The 15255-nt window shown below is 47.4% G+C and overlaps 6 protein-coding genes across 6 annotated transcripts; 4 read left to right on the top strand and 2 right to left on the bottom strand.

Annotated features, from left to right (window-relative positions):
• Positions 1–255: 255 nt before the first annotated feature.
• Positions 256–1651, top strand: N7517_003845 (heme-dependent oxidative N-demethylase family protein; the record flags this gene model as incomplete). Its single annotated transcript, XM_056721575.1, has 5 exons — positions 256–760; positions 816–890; positions 940–1130; positions 1192–1264; positions 1329–1651. 5 exons carry the CDS (start codon positions 256–258, stop codon positions 1649–1651), a joined length of 1167 nt encoding a protein of 388 aa, XP_056577825.1.
• Positions 1652–2667: 1016 nt separating this feature from the next.
• N7517_003844 (uncharacterized protein) lies at positions 2668–2967 on the top strand (the record flags this gene model as incomplete). Its single annotated transcript, XM_056721574.1, has 2 exons — positions 2668–2779; positions 2870–2967. 2 exons carry the CDS (start codon positions 2668–2670, stop codon positions 2965–2967), a joined length of 210 nt encoding a protein of 69 aa, XP_056577824.1.
• An 867-nt stretch (positions 2968–3834) lies between these two features.
• Positions 3835–4944, top strand: N7517_003843 (uncharacterized protein; the record flags this gene model as incomplete). The annotated part of the gene is made up of 1 exon (XM_056721573.1): positions 3835–4944. One exon carries the CDS (start codon positions 3835–3837, stop codon positions 4942–4944), a length of 1110 nt encoding a protein of 369 aa, XP_056577823.1.
• A 672-nt stretch (positions 4945–5616) lies between these two features.
• N7517_003842 (uncharacterized protein) lies at positions 5617–10265 on the bottom strand (the record flags this gene model as incomplete). Its single annotated transcript, XM_056721572.1, has 11 exons — positions 5617–6214; positions 6295–6714; positions 6777–6820; positions 6841–6959; positions 7401–7668; positions 7723–8436; positions 8490–9263; positions 9316–9347; positions 9401–9623; positions 9675–10083; positions 10132–10265. The coding sequence occupies 11 exons, from the start codon at positions 10263–10265 to the stop codon at positions 5617–5619; spliced, it is 3735 nt and encodes a 1244-aa protein (XP_056577822.1).
• A 1473-nt stretch (positions 10266–11738) lies between these two features.
• N7517_003841 (uncharacterized protein) lies at positions 11739–12108 on the top strand (the record flags this gene model as incomplete). The annotated part of the gene is made up of 2 exons (XM_056721571.1): positions 11739–12036; positions 12065–12108. The coding sequence occupies 2 exons, from the start codon at positions 11739–11741 to the stop codon at positions 12106–12108; spliced, it is 342 nt and encodes a 113-aa protein (XP_056577821.1).
• A 687-nt stretch (positions 12109–12795) lies between these two features.
• N7517_003840 (Aldehyde dehydrogenase N-terminal) lies at positions 12796–14434 on the bottom strand (the record flags this gene model as incomplete). Its single annotated transcript, XM_056721570.1, has 4 exons — positions 12796–13692; positions 13753–14186; positions 14247–14316; positions 14372–14434. 4 exons carry the CDS (start codon positions 14432–14434, stop codon positions 12796–12798), a joined length of 1464 nt encoding a protein of 487 aa, XP_056577820.1.
• Between the last annotated feature and the right edge of the window lie 821 nt (positions 14435–15255).

Here is a 15255-nt window from a genome sequence, read left to right as displayed (position 1 = left end):
AGTGGGGATTTCCACAAAGTAAGACTCTTATCGCCTTACACTATACCTAAACGGGTCGATACCTAACCTGCCTGGTCGCGCAGGTCGTTTATGGCCAAAAGATTTGCCTGAATGGGTTTAGCGGGGCTAGCACAGCTAAGAGTGCCGATCTAGGACATACAACAGGTATGTATATGCACATCTTATTTAAGAGCACCTGCACCCCATCAGCTATACAAGTATTACCGTTGACAAACTTGAGCACTGGACGACACAATGATTCCCACAAATATCGCCCTTCCATCAGGCGCCCTTCCCTTTCTAGGGCTTTTCGTGTCGATCCTCACATGGCTCATAGTGAAATGGCCAATTCACCGTAAATCCAGTCCTCCTCAAATACAAAAACCAGAGAAGGAGCCATTCATCAAACCACTTGCCAACCCTCATCCCAATGATCCAACTTCAAACGATCCCAAATTGTACCGTCCATTCCGACATGGACCGAATTTTGTTACCATGGGAATTCGCAAACTGCACTGGGACAACTGGATCGAGATGGATTCTTACTTCCTTCGATACCACGATATGAAAGCAGCGGAATTGAAGAAAGATTTCAAAGAACACATCAAATATGTTGATAATGCAGTTACGAAAGATGCCTGTTTCGAGCTTAATGAGGAATTGGTCCTTCATCTGACACATCGCTATCCCAAGACCTTCCGATTGGAAGGAGGGAAAGTGCATAATAGTCTGACTGGAGAGGCATTTCCATTCCCAGCTAGTATGTTCAAATCTGGTCACTCCTACAAAGAATTCATGCTGACTTGAAGCTATAGCAACCCCCGACGAGGCTCTCGCAACATCAGCTCTGCTGGTTCAGGATGATTTGGTGCTGATGATGAAGAATGATGGTATGTTCTCTTCGCTACTTCAAGATGCGCAGGCTCTAATGCAACGCAGATGGTGAATATCACCTCGACGCAGCCGCAGTTTGTCTCCCCGGCTTCTGGCGCCTCAAGGAGAAATTCCGCATGTCCCTAGATACGCTTCACTTCGAAGCCGGTGTTCCTCATTACGCGGCCAAGTTGCAAAAGGCCATGAATAAGTTCATGTTGAAGCTTACTCCAGACAAGCCAGTGGAGAGAAATAATGTATGTTCAATTCACTCTGGCTCATCAATTGAAGAATATACACTTCTAACAAAATTTGTAGTTCTTTATTCAACTCGACGATGGACTCCACTGGTCCCACCGCATGGGCGATCAACAAGGAACAGAAGTTGCCTGTTCGTTCCCTATGCCCTGTTCCTATGAATAAAGCAAGGGAGTGCTAACGATATTAATTACCAGCATGGGCTACTGCCAACGGCAAAGGCCTGACCATCGACGAGATCCACTTCCGCTCAGAGCGCCAGACACTCCGTCGGCTGCCTCGCTCGGGGGCGATTCTGTTTACGATTCGTACATATTTCGAGCCAGTAACAAAGTTGGCTCAGGAGCCTCATATCCCAGGTCGCTTGGCGGAGGCTATCCGCAATTGGGACGAGACTGTTTCTTATTATAAAGGCAAGTCCAGTTGGGATAAGATCTTGATGCCGTATCTGGATGAGCAGACTCGGCTGCAGCAGGAACAAGGACTTATTGAGGAGACTGAAGGTGAATTCCCCTACTAAATTGCATTGTTGGAGCATTGGTTGTTTTGTTTTTTTTTTTTTTGTTTGAGTGGATGGTGGGAAGCGAGCGATTGATTGTATATATCCAGAAAATAGTTGCCCAATTGAGAACTCCAAACTTTAAGCTGAGCACCGTTGGAGTGGGCAAATATAATTACATCTAGCGACATTGACCATAACGTATATGGGCGCCGGAGTATGTTATTTTTGACGTGATCTAATAGTGCTATACCCCCGGGCTCAATGTTCTCAGAGCCTAGACACAGTGTTTGTAAAAGGACTATGGAGTATGATCAAACATCATGCTCACGTCACATGCCCAGGCCATGTATATATAAAGGTTTTGGGCTGAGTAGCTGCCTGAGGCCAGCTCCTTCCCCGTTTGTCAAGACCGGCTTTCTGTTAGATGTTTTCTCTCTCTCTTCGATAGTCCCTGCCGACTTTGATCTCACTCCAGAGCGACTCGAGCACCCGAGGACCAAGCGCCATTGGCGTGGGCACATGGCTTGCCCTTCGATTTTGTGATACAAGGAATTATACCGCCAGTGCCCACGGCGGCCCACTACACCGTCGACGCTGCCGACGGCAACTGGCATCAGATGACGCACATGGTCGCCTCTAGAACTCGACGCAAAGCAAAAAGGCCTGCTATTCCGACGTAATCAGGTCCAACATGGGATATTTGGGGGCCGACAACAGAAATCCAAATCCATGTGTCCCCAGTTGACTGATGTTGCTTACACATCTTCGTCACACAATCAACAACAATGTCCCCGACGAAGAGGGCCAAAAATCCTTAATTCTGCAATAGCTGATAAAGGTCAACCAACGAGGCGACACTTCTCAAAAGCGGAGATCGATCGATAGGTTCATCGGATGGAGACTTCGAATGCGTTAGCTCGATAGCAACTGGCAAACGAGCCATACAGTCGATGATGTACATTGGAACTTGCGTCTTAAGACAGAAGTGTCAAGCAATGACATCAACCCCCTCTTAAACTTATTTGCCATGCGTCATGCCCCCTCATCCTTCCGGAACTTCTCACGTCCTATTCCCCGACACTTCTACACTCATCGTGATGACAAGCAATACCCAAATGAACGAGCCGAAAGGACTGCGATCGACGCGTTCGGAGCAAACCATCACCACAGTGCCACCATTCTACCTGATGCCCCTTCAACCAACTCAGCAGGCCAAATCTCTCAACTCGATTCCAGGTACGTCTCATGCTCTCTCCACTATTGCTGGTATTCATCATACTGGAAACTGGGCGATGCAGTTGACCAATAAGCCCCACAGCTTCCTAGGATCTTGATCTGCCGACGTCTATGTCTTCTCTCCCATGCTTCCGTTTCCAGACCACAACTAGCTATATCATTCGTCCTCAGGGTGCTGTTGAGAAACTAGAACCTCCCTCGTCTTCAATCATTCCTCAATTACCCTGCTTTGGGGGTTCTTACCACGCCCACCAATAAGAACACTAGGGAGATCTTTGAGCAAGGAGCCAGATTGATGGATGTCCCCAACGGATACCTGGATATACCACCATCGCCCTTCAACTGAGATTCATAGTCCAGAAATACCGGCAGCCCCCGATGATACCTAGTGATAGCCTAGCAATACCCATGTAGGCAATATCCACAGTTGACAGATCACCAAGGCTGGCGACTGCTACTCTCGCTAATACCAGACCAAAGAGAGCCCTGAGACCAGCCTTCGATCCGACCACCGATAATCACCTACTAAGACGGGCAAGCACATTGTGCGCCTGTGACGTTTAGCTTCAAAAGCATCTTCTGCACACCCATATTCTCAAAAGCTCGCGCTGTCTCACTTCGATGCTATCATTCACTGATGTATATTATATTCTGCGTTGTGCCGTAATATCTCTTACTTTATTCTCAGAGACTTGTCCCTTTGCTTTCATTCCATCCCCAAATCCTATCTTCGTGCATAATGATCATAAATTAGACAAATTACCCGCCCATGTATCAGGCTTTGTACTCTGGTTGAAAGGGACTACATTGTCGTCGTGTACGATATTATACAATTTAGGATGTACCTACGTGGTGGTTTCTCGTGATTGGCCGGTGATCCTGTGCCCTTAACGCCCCTCTCCCCTTCTCCTTCTCTTTCTCCTTTTCCTCCTCCCCTTTCCCAGGAGAGAAGCACACTCCCAACAATGAGTTCACCGGATTACAAACTACTCTTTCAGAGAACTGAGGAAGAAACCCACCATCTCGAGCAGGAAATCGCACAGCTCAAGCAGAAAACCTCGCTCTTGGAATTTCTCCAGGCCTGCCATGAATTGCTATCCAGTCCTGTACAGGTCGGGTCTCTCTCAACCTCCACGCAGAGTGCAATACAGCCGCCTCAGGGTAAACAGTGCCCAGCAAATATCGTTCGATGGGAGGATTGTGCAATGCTACAACAAGAGGTATTTGACTCGGTTTGCAACCATCTCAATGCGACGCAAGCACATCCATCGAGATTATTTTTGACATCTCTTAATATTGAAGGGGTTGCCTCGTTAATCACTCCCCTGTACAGCCAATGGGCTCTAGAGCACTATGAACAGTTCACGGTACAGGCGCACGTCAGCTCTATCGTTTCGGAGCTATGCAACATTCCAGCAGCTCGGCAGCAATTCCGACTCGGTGATGGTATTTTGTTTGATAAGCACGCCAATAGTTCAGAGGAGGACCTATATCCATTATCCCCGAGGCCATCACAGCCTGATCAATCTTGTATACACCAAGTCGGTGGTAGAAACACCCTACTTATGTATGCGGGGTACAAACCACCTTACGAACTTTCCGTGGAAAGTCTTCGAGTCGGCCTACGGCCGATGAAGTTCTGGGAAGAGGTTGTTCGCCGCAAAGCAATTCCTACAGATATATCCCAAAAGTTGAAGTACAACGCAGAGCAACTTGTCGGTTCGGCTCTTGTGCAGGAATATCATGTCATGATTCGCGAGGGACTGGAATACTCTTATTTGACGACCGGAGTCGCTTTAGTCCTTCTCCATATTCCACACAATGATCCCAGGACCCTGATGTACTCTTTATGTGAACCCAACATTGAGGTGCATAATGATCCAAATTATCAAAAACCGAAAACAGCCATCGCCCGTATTTTATGTCTTGCTTTGATGGCTTCTCTCTCTTCTGTCCGGGACCAAAATTGGCGCAAAAGTGCTAAGGCTCAGCTGAAGACCTGGGCAACCAGCTTTTCCCTGGTACGGTCACATATTCCGGATGAAGAGCTGGGACAAACACCGCCAGTCCTTTGATTCATCTGTCAGTGAGGCTACAGATTCCGAATGCTTCCCGTCCCCATCTAAGGAATCTTAGAAAAAGCCCCGAGCAAAATATCAAGGCAACTGTGGACCTTCACAGACCACCTATCAAGATACAGATCCAGAATCCTCCAGCTCTCCCTGTCCATGGTCGAGACACGGTTTTGCAGACAGGGATGCCTGTTTGGCCTAAAGCAGAACGCTGCCTTGGATGATTCCTGTCTGAATATCAACCTACACCGACGAGGCCCATATCACACAGCATCAAATTACAACAGGGGCATCCCTCAAACACCTAGAAGTTAAACCAGACAACGAGATTGACATGATCGGTAAAATCGGTTCATTATTACGGAATATCGACTATCAGCGAGTGTTGGTCATTGAGTTTCATCAGTCGAGGTTGCGTCGTCTGCGAAAGACCAAGCAGGCAGGATCCAGTAAAAGGCCCTTCAAGGAACTGCTGCATTAAGTGCTGGAACGAGTATGGCATGAGATTTTCAATTTCTCACTTATATATATTGAAAAGAGATAATGTCAATATGACAAAACAATAGTAAATGGAGAGATGATCATTTCTTTTTAATATACATCAACGTTGAAAAATGCTTCCGATTGCCATTTTGGGACACTATTGTACACATTATTACTCATATATAATCCTATCTACTGCTTTTGCTCGGTCTCGGTCTTCTCAGCCACCTGCTCAGCAACTGGCTCAGCCACAGACTCAGGCTCCTTGACCTCGGGAACCTGCTCGGCCTGCTTTGGCTGAGGCACTCCCTGCGCGTCGCTCAAACCGGTAGGGGTACGCTGTCTGGGGGGATTTCTCTTCTCCGTCTTCTTCTGCTGGTGACGCAGGTGGTCCTCGGGGCTCAAGACCTTGCGCTTAGCAAAGCTGACAGTGAGCTTGCGGCCGTAAGGCGCCTTGCGGGAGAGAATCTCCTTGGCGTTGGTAGAACTGGCCTGATCTTTGAAATCGATGTGTCCGAATCCACGGGGCAAGCCGGTGCGACGGTCAACGGGAATGCGGACATCGGTGACACCTGGAACATCATCGAACAAATCTTGCAGATCCTGATCGGTCAATTCGTAGGGCACGTTGCCGATGTAGAGGGTCTTGCTGGGCTTGCTGTCGGCCATGGATCGGTATGTCGTGTTAGAGAACTGCACAACCACCTCGCGGCCTTCCAAAATGCCTCCATGCTGCTGTGTGATAGCTTCGGTGGCTTCTTCGACGGTGCTGAAGGTAATGTAGCCGAAACTGTAAGGGAGACTTGGTTAGTTTCTGGTGGGATTTGGCCTGCATTGTTGCTTCTGTCAATCGTCGGTCTTGGCACTCACCCTTTGCTCAGGCCGCGGGCATCGTGAACGATCAGTGCGTTCTCAACGGCACCGTATTTCTCAAAGTGCTTGCGCAGGTCCTCGGCGGTCACATCGAAGAAGAGGTTGCCGATATACAGGGTAGTCTTCGGTACAGGGCCCTCGCTGATATACTTACGTCGGCGCTCAGTTCTGTCCAGGCGGACTTGGTCGGGCGAGGCTTTCGGTGAGACAGACTCAACATAACTGACGGGAATGCGTGGGCCGCCTTCATTTGTCGAGTTCAACCGTGTCTGTGTGAGGGTAGGGTAGGCGAACCGCGTAGCGGCGAGCATCGGAGTAGGACATGTTGAACGCAGCACTGCGGTAGAGGCGGTGATTGATGAGCGCGAAGTCGCTGGGGACAATTGAAGCCGAGAAACGGCCCGGCGGAAGCAATGCCTAGAAATGAGTTGTTTAGCAATGGTCAATCTTAAGATGTTGATGCATCAGCGAGCGCAGACATCGAGAGAACACGAGGTATAAGGTCTTGGACTCGGACTCGACTCTGCATTCTGTATAACTCACATCACGAAAATTAAAATAACACAAGATTTGTTGATCTTGTATTAAAAATAATATGTTGACTGGAGAAGAATTGCGCGAAGCCAGATAACTTTTCCTGACAGATAAGTCCCAGCACGTGACTAATATAATGTCGATAACGACGTAGTCAGTCAAATAAAAAGCATTGGATTGGATATTTTATATAGAAGATGTGCAGGGTGTAATGAAGAAAACGAGTCAAACGTTCGATTTGATAATTCAGAGTGGAAATATATGAGAGTAACCTCATGGTATAATACATTGACCTACCCCAACACCAACAGAACCCATCAAAAAAGACAACAGTTTTTTCCGATCGCTTGAAATCCTCCACCAAAATGGTGATCATAGTCGCTCGTACGTATAGCTATCCATCCAGCAAAGAAGAAGCAGAGCTTGTCTCGTCACTTCAAGTCATCCAATCAAGAAACCAATGAACCAGGTATCAAAAACAGCCAGCGCAAAGCATTTTCCAAAGACGGGACAGAATAAATCAGGCATTATACCAATACATTTCGATCATAGGGAGCCTTGGCCCCGACCATGGTTTTGTTGGGACATTGGCGTCGTGCCGTATCCTGTTATTGGCACACCTCCACTATCAGGACTGTTGGAGGATGCTGAGTACATTGTCGGCGGTCGCGGAACACCACTAGTTGACGGCACCTGCCCCGAGGCTAGAGGACTAGGGACCAAAGGCTGTGACATGCCTCCGGACTGTTGGTTTATTGGGCGCTGTGCATCAATCATAGGCCAGAATTGATTTGTTGCGTCGAAGGTCGGGTTTTGAATGTATGAGTCCCAAGCATCCTGATATGAACATGTCAGCATTGAATCCAGGGTCCCAAAGAAGAAATGACTTACCCAATCCAGATTGACTTGCATGTCCGGCATCTGCCCGAACATGCTGCTAAAGGGCGAAGGCGCACCTGGTATTTCAGCCGAGCCACCCATGCCACCTGCTCCTGGTCCCATTGGCAAATCTCCCATCTTGAACATGGGATCAGCGAATGGCGGCGGGCCCGGATTCATCGGGCTCATTCCGCTGCTCAGCAGGCCGAGGGTCATGGCCGCGTTCTGCTTCTCGTCTTGTGGCTCAAATGAAGCTGCTCCGGTGCCGCTCTCAAGGCCTGGGATCGACATTTTCACCTTGCTGAGCATCACACCGAGAACGGTGGATGCTTTCCATGCTTCCATGCTCTCATCACGCGACTCATCCCAAATTTCTATCGAGTGTTGAATCGCGGCGGTCATTTCATCGCGGCGCTCTCGGCCCCATGTGTACGTGTCTCCCGATGGTCGGCCGGTCCCCTGCAATGACATACCTTGATATAGGTCGAGAGTAACAACAGTGGCTGCTAGTAAGAAGTCGGCAGAACTGAGGGAAGTTACTCGGGTCTGCCGACTCCGTAGGCGTCCGGTGCGCGTTTCCGCGTGCAGAACCGACTGTACTTGCAATAACTCCATTGCTGAGTCGATACATGTTTTTCGAGAATAGGCAAAGCGAGGATTTTCTCGAGCGCGAAGCAGATACGGGCGATGGAGCACAATCTGGGCTTTGTTGTATACGGCCATTACCTGCACAAACGGTTAGTATCGATGCCAATTGCTGCGGACTTCAGAGAACTTACGGCAAACCGCGACATGATTAGATTAACAGGATCCAACTGGCACTCCTCCATAGGCCGAATGTGCAAGTGATCCGGTATCAAATCCCTTGCCTGTCGGAGGTCCGCATCTATTTCCATCACTTTCTCGTAAGGAGCTGACGAGACAGCAGAGCTTTGCTCAACTACACGACTGAATGAGTTCGATAGGCGTGCCTTGGCAATCAAATACGAGATTGGTGTTGGCTCGTTCAATTGACGAGGTGGCGGGAGCTCTTTGCAGTCTTCATCGAAATCATCATCGTACAAACTCCGAGGTAGCTCGGTATCTGTATCTGTAGCACGGATCATGCCTGGCAACCCGACCTGGTGAGAGAATAGAATGTCGGCTTGGCGCACAAAGGTCCACACTCGCCGGCGCATCTCACCCTGGAAAGGTGTGACATTTGGGAACATTTTGGAGTCACGGTGATACCCTGATCGCATTGCTAAACGAGCAATAACCCCAGTCATAACCCAGATCGAAATGTCCGCCTCTCGAGTCTGAGAGAAATCGCCATGCAAATGAAACACGAGTGCTTCGATCAAGAAGCGGTGAGGTTTCGTGTAGTCAGCCAATGTCAAGCACTGTGCTACAGAATGTCGGAATCCCCCAGCCATGTCCATTGCCTTGCCCCGGAATTCAGGTGGCTCATCCCCTTCGCGGTGGTAAGATAGCATTGCCAATCTCATCATTGCAAACAGCATAGCGATCCAGACAAGTTCAGTCGCAGAAGGATCATCCCAATGTTTATTATACTAGCAGAGTCAGAGTCTGGACACACAATGAACTTCTTCCCGGGCAGCTTACCTGTGCTTGGAAGGTGGGCCCATGAAGGATATCTAGATAAAATTTAGCTTCAAAATCACCGGCAATGGAAAAAGTAAATACTCACGGGTTGCAGGATCATAGCAGTTGAAATAGCGAGCAATAAGAATGTCAGTTGTATACTTAGATGGCAGACCACTCATTATCTCGCTACGGCTCATCGGCTTATTGATACCAAACAACAACGTCGCGCCTGGTGCATCAGTAGCTGGTCGGGCCGCTTTGACTTTCTCAACCTGCTCATCGACTTGCTTCTTGTGCGTTGTGAAGAAGCTCCGCACCTCGGAGATCTATTCAGCAGGTTAGAAAGACTCGGATTTGGTCAATCCTCCCAAACTTACATCGTGCAATATAGCCGCCCAATGAGCTTCGCTGATGTAGTAGGACTTATTATTGTCCATCTTCATGACACCAAACGACTTCGTCACTTGGTCCGTGTCGCTCTCTTCAGCACCCTCCATACCCTCCTCCTCGATATCGTAGTCATGGGAGAACTGAGTCGAGCCCGCACTACTATCACCAGAGATTGCGGCCATGGCAGCAGCTGGACCCTCAGACTGAGGGCCGTTTGTCATCAACGAAAGAACCAAGCCTTCTAACCGATCGATGCGATTTTGCATATCATCTGGTGTGTTGGGCGACTGCTGGGACGGGTTCTTCCTGCGCGAGTTGGGTTGCGCATAGTTACATGAAGCGGCATCTCCTCGTTTGACGCAGTTTTCGCAGGGATTTGACCGATTGCATTTCAGCCTGGAACTGTTAGAAACGAGGAATTTCACCCATGTCTTAAATGCTTACTTTCTGTGCCGACAAGGCCCACATGACAAAGGTACCCGGTTTCGTTTCCGGACGACTCTGTAATCTGGAGAGTGGCCAGCACTCGAGGAATTTGTAGAAGGAGGTGTCGGGGTCATTTTGACGGGGAATGGCATGATCTTGTATGTGTAAAACAAAATATTTCGATATCCTCGGTAAATCGACAGGCGCAGATGGCGCAGTGCACGTCAAATCAGCGGTCCAGCCGGGCGGGGCTCTCAAAGAAGCTGTCGCAGTCCGCAGAGTCCTATGACCTCAGATGTGCCACTCGGTTGTTCTGCCAGCTCATCCAAACACTCTTCTAGGTCTGGTTGCAAGTCCACTCTTAAATATCTGCGTGAGTCTCCGAAAGCAATTTTATTTCCTTCCCTGGTCGTAGCAATGTATCCAAAGTTTTGCGCAACACCAACACCACTGGATTTGGTTCGTATTCGTTAGGCAACCGCGCCAGAGAACTTAAGATGTGGTTGATGTTTTTGGCGAATATTTCGAGCGGTCGTGGATGCAATATAGGCCGCACAGTGTCAGTAGACAAATTTCGGGGCACTGCGATGAAAGGATGTGCGTTGTCGAAGCTTGCGATGGCTGAAGGAGGGGTGGCCACTGAAATGCCGCGTGGGTGAATAAGCGTAGCCGGGGGGCCAAAGTCGCACTCGAAAGGGTAAGGCAATATTTTAGACCAAGTGGACTCAGAGTTCAGTTCGAATCAATAGCAACAATGAGATCAGGAGGAAATGAAGCTGGACTTGGATGGCCTGCAGGGTCGGAGGAAATGATGATTAATCCGTTATCTCCGATTTTGCTTATCACCAGATGATCTCACACATATGTACGGAGTACAGTAAAACTATTTATAACGATATATTACACAGACAGTAAAAATATGGTTATATCGAGGTCATCGTCAAATCAAGGTGCCATATATTAAATATATATTTCTGGTTTACATACAAATCTAGGCACCAAAAACGGTCCTAATATTGCTCTGCTTCTGCCCTCCTATTTTCCTTGCTTCAATTAACCTCTCATGTCTATATAGAGCAGTAATCAACTTGGTTTCACCCTGTTCCTGCTGCTCTTCATACAACTGAAGGGTTTTCAAAGCTTAAAGAGCTTCATAGTGTTGAATCTGGGGCTCTTCAACCACTATATCATCCTTATTAACCTCTCTAAGGACCCCGCTTAGTACAATATCATCAATAGTATCAATACTATCTTGCATAAGCTCATCAACTGGGTTAAGAAGCATAACTAGTAGGCAGTCACTTGACATAAGCCGGCACTTGTTCACCGCTGCCTGATTACTTTCCCACTCTCACACCAAAAGGCATCTTCAATCCCATCCACACCACCGGTAGATGATGAAGTCGAATATCCCGCACTAGCCGTTCTTAGCTTCGCCAAACCCGTACAACAAAATCCTCTCGTCGGTGTGGGCGTTATGGTCAAAGAAGACAAGGTCCCGGGCCACAACGATGCTATATACGATACCGTGCCAAAAGAAGACCAGCTAGTGCACGTCGAGTTCCTTGGGGTTGCCCCGACGCCTATTGTCGCGTAAGATCCCCTCCTTGATATCCCCCTTAATGATGATCTTTTTCGTCTACCTGCGCGGCGATCTATCTGAATCCAAAAAAAAGGAACTAGGACTCTCTGATGAGGGCCTCATCGATGCGACCCTCTCTGTGAGCAGCTCTGTTGTCTACCCGGATGGTAGCTACTTGGAACCAAGTTCCTTTACAATGCCGTTAAAAACTATTCCCATCAACGATGCAGCCCATTTCATCATTCGCGATTCCAATGGCACTCAGGTTGAGTACCTACCTAGTAGCGGCCGCTGCGACATATTGCTAGATTTCCAGCTTTCTACAATGTTTTTGAAGAGCGGTATGTGGACTTTCAAAGTCGACGCCAGACTCGGAGATAAAGACGATTCATGTCTATTTGCCATGTCGTTGACACAATGGTTAGACGGGTGTCTTTGAGAAGTAGGGTATTTGGAATAATATACAGGCTCAAAATTCTTACAGGATGGATGGATGGATGAATAATTTCATTTACCCCGACCTCTCGCCGAAGTTTCTTACTATCTCCAATGATCTCACTGCCTCAGGCCAAAACCCTGTCCGGCCACTACGTAATTATAGAATGAACCAAATAAAAGGTTTTTTGAAAAAGGATCTTTGGTTCCGAGGATCCGCAACAGGAGGAGCACTATACGATGGTGATATGTTACGGAAATGCATTTATCTTACAGTCAGTAGACATAAGTTTTTGCACCCGCCCCACACAGAGAAAGGTCTCGAGTGCCAGGTATTTTCCGGTACGTATGGAGAGTTTGTATACATCTTTATGTTTAATAGTGTGAAATGGTATGTTGTCCTTCGATACACTGATATTCTATTTCCTCTTGTGGAGCCCGACCAAGTCTATGCGCTTTCTCACCCCCCGATATCATACCGGCTCTCGTTTTGGATATCAGGCTTGTTTTTCCTTGACTTAACGCCTATTGGCTACACGATGATTAGTGGCTCATAAGCTGAGAATTTAATTAAATACGCATATGTCTCAAGTATCCGTGCGTCGGATCAACCCCGAACGGGTAAAAGATTGAATACATATTCACGATAACATTATCACCACAATTCAAGCATCATTAACCTTCATCAAAATGGTCTTCGTCTCAAGGAAGTTGTTAAGACTAACAGTCCATCCCTCCCGGCCGAGCCCACTGCTCTTATATCCTCCAAATGGCATATCGTGAGCGGAAGTTGGGCTAGTGCAGTTAACTCCAACAGTTCCAGACTCCAGTTTCTTGGCTATTCTCAAGGCACGATGGATGTCCTTTGTGTAAACTGCAGCGTAAAGGCCAAAGTCGGTGTCGTTTGCCTTTGCAACCACATCGTCTTCATCTTGGAAGGTGTTGATATTAACCACAGGTCCAAATATCTCCTCTTTCATCACTTTTGCGTCCTCTTTTGTATCTAGGAACACCGTGGGTCGGATAAAGAATCCTTGTTGATCGATCGTCTCTGCTCCCAAGGACATTTTACCGGCTTTCTTTCCACTTTCGATATAAGCCTGGACCTGCTTGAATTGCACTTCGTCTGCCTGTGGTCCATGGTTCGAGTCAGGGAGAAGCGGATCACCAATTGCAACGTCAGCAAATCGCTTGTTGAACAACTCGATAAAGTTTGATGCGATCGATTCGTGCACATATATTCTCGAGTTTGCCATGCAGACCTGACCGCTATTCCACTGTATGCTATGCTTCGTTTCCTCAACAGCGTGTTCAATGTCCGCGTCGGGGAAGATAATTGCTGGGGATTTTCCACCGAGTTCCAAAATTACATTCTTCATGTTGGATTCGGCAGAAGCAGCCTGAATCAAACGGCCGGTTCTTCCTGATCCCGTGAAGCTCAACACACGAACATCCATGTGATGGGATAGAACATTTCCTGAGATTTGTCCATGTCCCGAAATGATGTTGATCACACCCGGGGGGAAGCCGGCCTTCTCCACAAGCGTAGCAACTTTGGTGGACTAAAATTTCATTAGATACGATGCTCTGCTTTATTAGGCAAGTGGAGATTTGTAACTTACAGTCAAAGGGGCCTTTTCGCTACTCTTAATCACCACAGTGTTTCCTGCAATCAAGGCAGGGGCAGACTTGCCCGCGAGGAACAAAATCGGAACATTCCAAGGAATGATCGCAGCGACAACTCCGAAGGGCTGACGAACAGTCATGTTGACATAACCAGGGGTATTAAGGCTTGATGCTCCTAGGGCCTGATAGCCGTTCTCAGCGAAGAAGTCAAAGGTGCTTGCTGCTGCATAGGAGTCGAAATAGCCTGAGACAGGGCGACCCATAGACATGGCTTCTAGTTGAGCAAGTTCGTCGTGCGATTCAAGAATCAAGGAAGCCAATTTCTTGAAGTAGGCTCCTCTCTGAGGTGGGGAAAGCGCAGACCACGCCGGAAAGGCTGCCTTTGCTGCTGCTACTGCTGCGTTTGTGTCATCTTCACTCGCTTCGTACACTATATAAGGAAAATTATCAGTTCCTATGTTCCTTTCCACGGCAGCAGATTAATACATACCTTTGGCGAATTTTTCATTTGTAACTGGCGATGTCAAGTCAAACGTGCGCTTGTCAGAGGATTCCACAAACTTCAACGGCAGTGAGTATGTCGCTCATTTAGATTTAGATGCAAACAGAACGAACCTTTCCATTAATGAATAGCCGTGTTTCGATCTCTCCGATCTTTGTCGATTCAATAGAACCCATTTTGTTTCTTCCGGAAAGGATCTAGCAAAAGATGAGACTAGCGTTTATAGAATAGATATTCTTAACAAGATTGAAGAAAACAGTTCATGCTATTCTTGTCATAGATAGCTCTCTTTTATATGTACTATATTCCTTTCCGATACCGACCTCGGATCATCGTGAAGGCAATGTTAATACAAACTTCTATCGCGGCTGAATTACTCCGATGCTGCATATTTCGGGTATGCAGGCGCAATGTCGAGCGGATGTATATTCCTTCCGTACTCCGGGGATCTTCCCGAGGCCAATAGCTCAAAATGGATTGTCTCATCCCCTAATCAACAATCTTGAAGCTATCTTTCCTCTCTCTTTGACCTTCTGTCCTTTGGGCTTGAACCCAGTAGCCAAGCTGTTATAGCCACTGGCCGTGGGAGAGAGAAAGAAAAAAATCATAATTCATCAATCCATGAAAAAGCGGGGTATGTATATCCTTGTGTCTAGTAAGGAACGTGGGGGATAAGATCATCTAATATAAGTGGATCATGAAGTAAGGTTTAAGATGTAGACTAGCTGGTTCGTATACCATTCATCCACTGATGTCAGAGGATTTGCATATAATAATCACTTTTGATAAACTATACTACTAGATAGTAAATTAGATCATGAAGCATACAGATAATCAATGTTATACATGGACAAATCATCTGCACAGCTAGTTTCTACATCTGAAGATTACACCTAAAAAACATTTGAATGGGCGAACAAGTATGTGTTATTGACAAAGTACATAGGAAATGAGTTTCACTATACAAACGGAGTAGAGATCAGGTGACATTTCCCCA

Source organism: Penicillium concentricum (genome assembly GCF_028827145.1).
Source record: "Penicillium concentricum strain IBT 3081 chromosome Unknown utg000002l_segment0_segment0, whole genome shotgun sequence".
Taxonomy (NCBI): domain Eukaryota; kingdom Fungi; phylum Ascomycota; class Eurotiomycetes; order Eurotiales; family Aspergillaceae; genus Penicillium; species Penicillium concentricum.
Note: the sequence above shows the minus strand (reverse complement) of the source record. Positions and strands in the feature narration are given on the sequence as shown.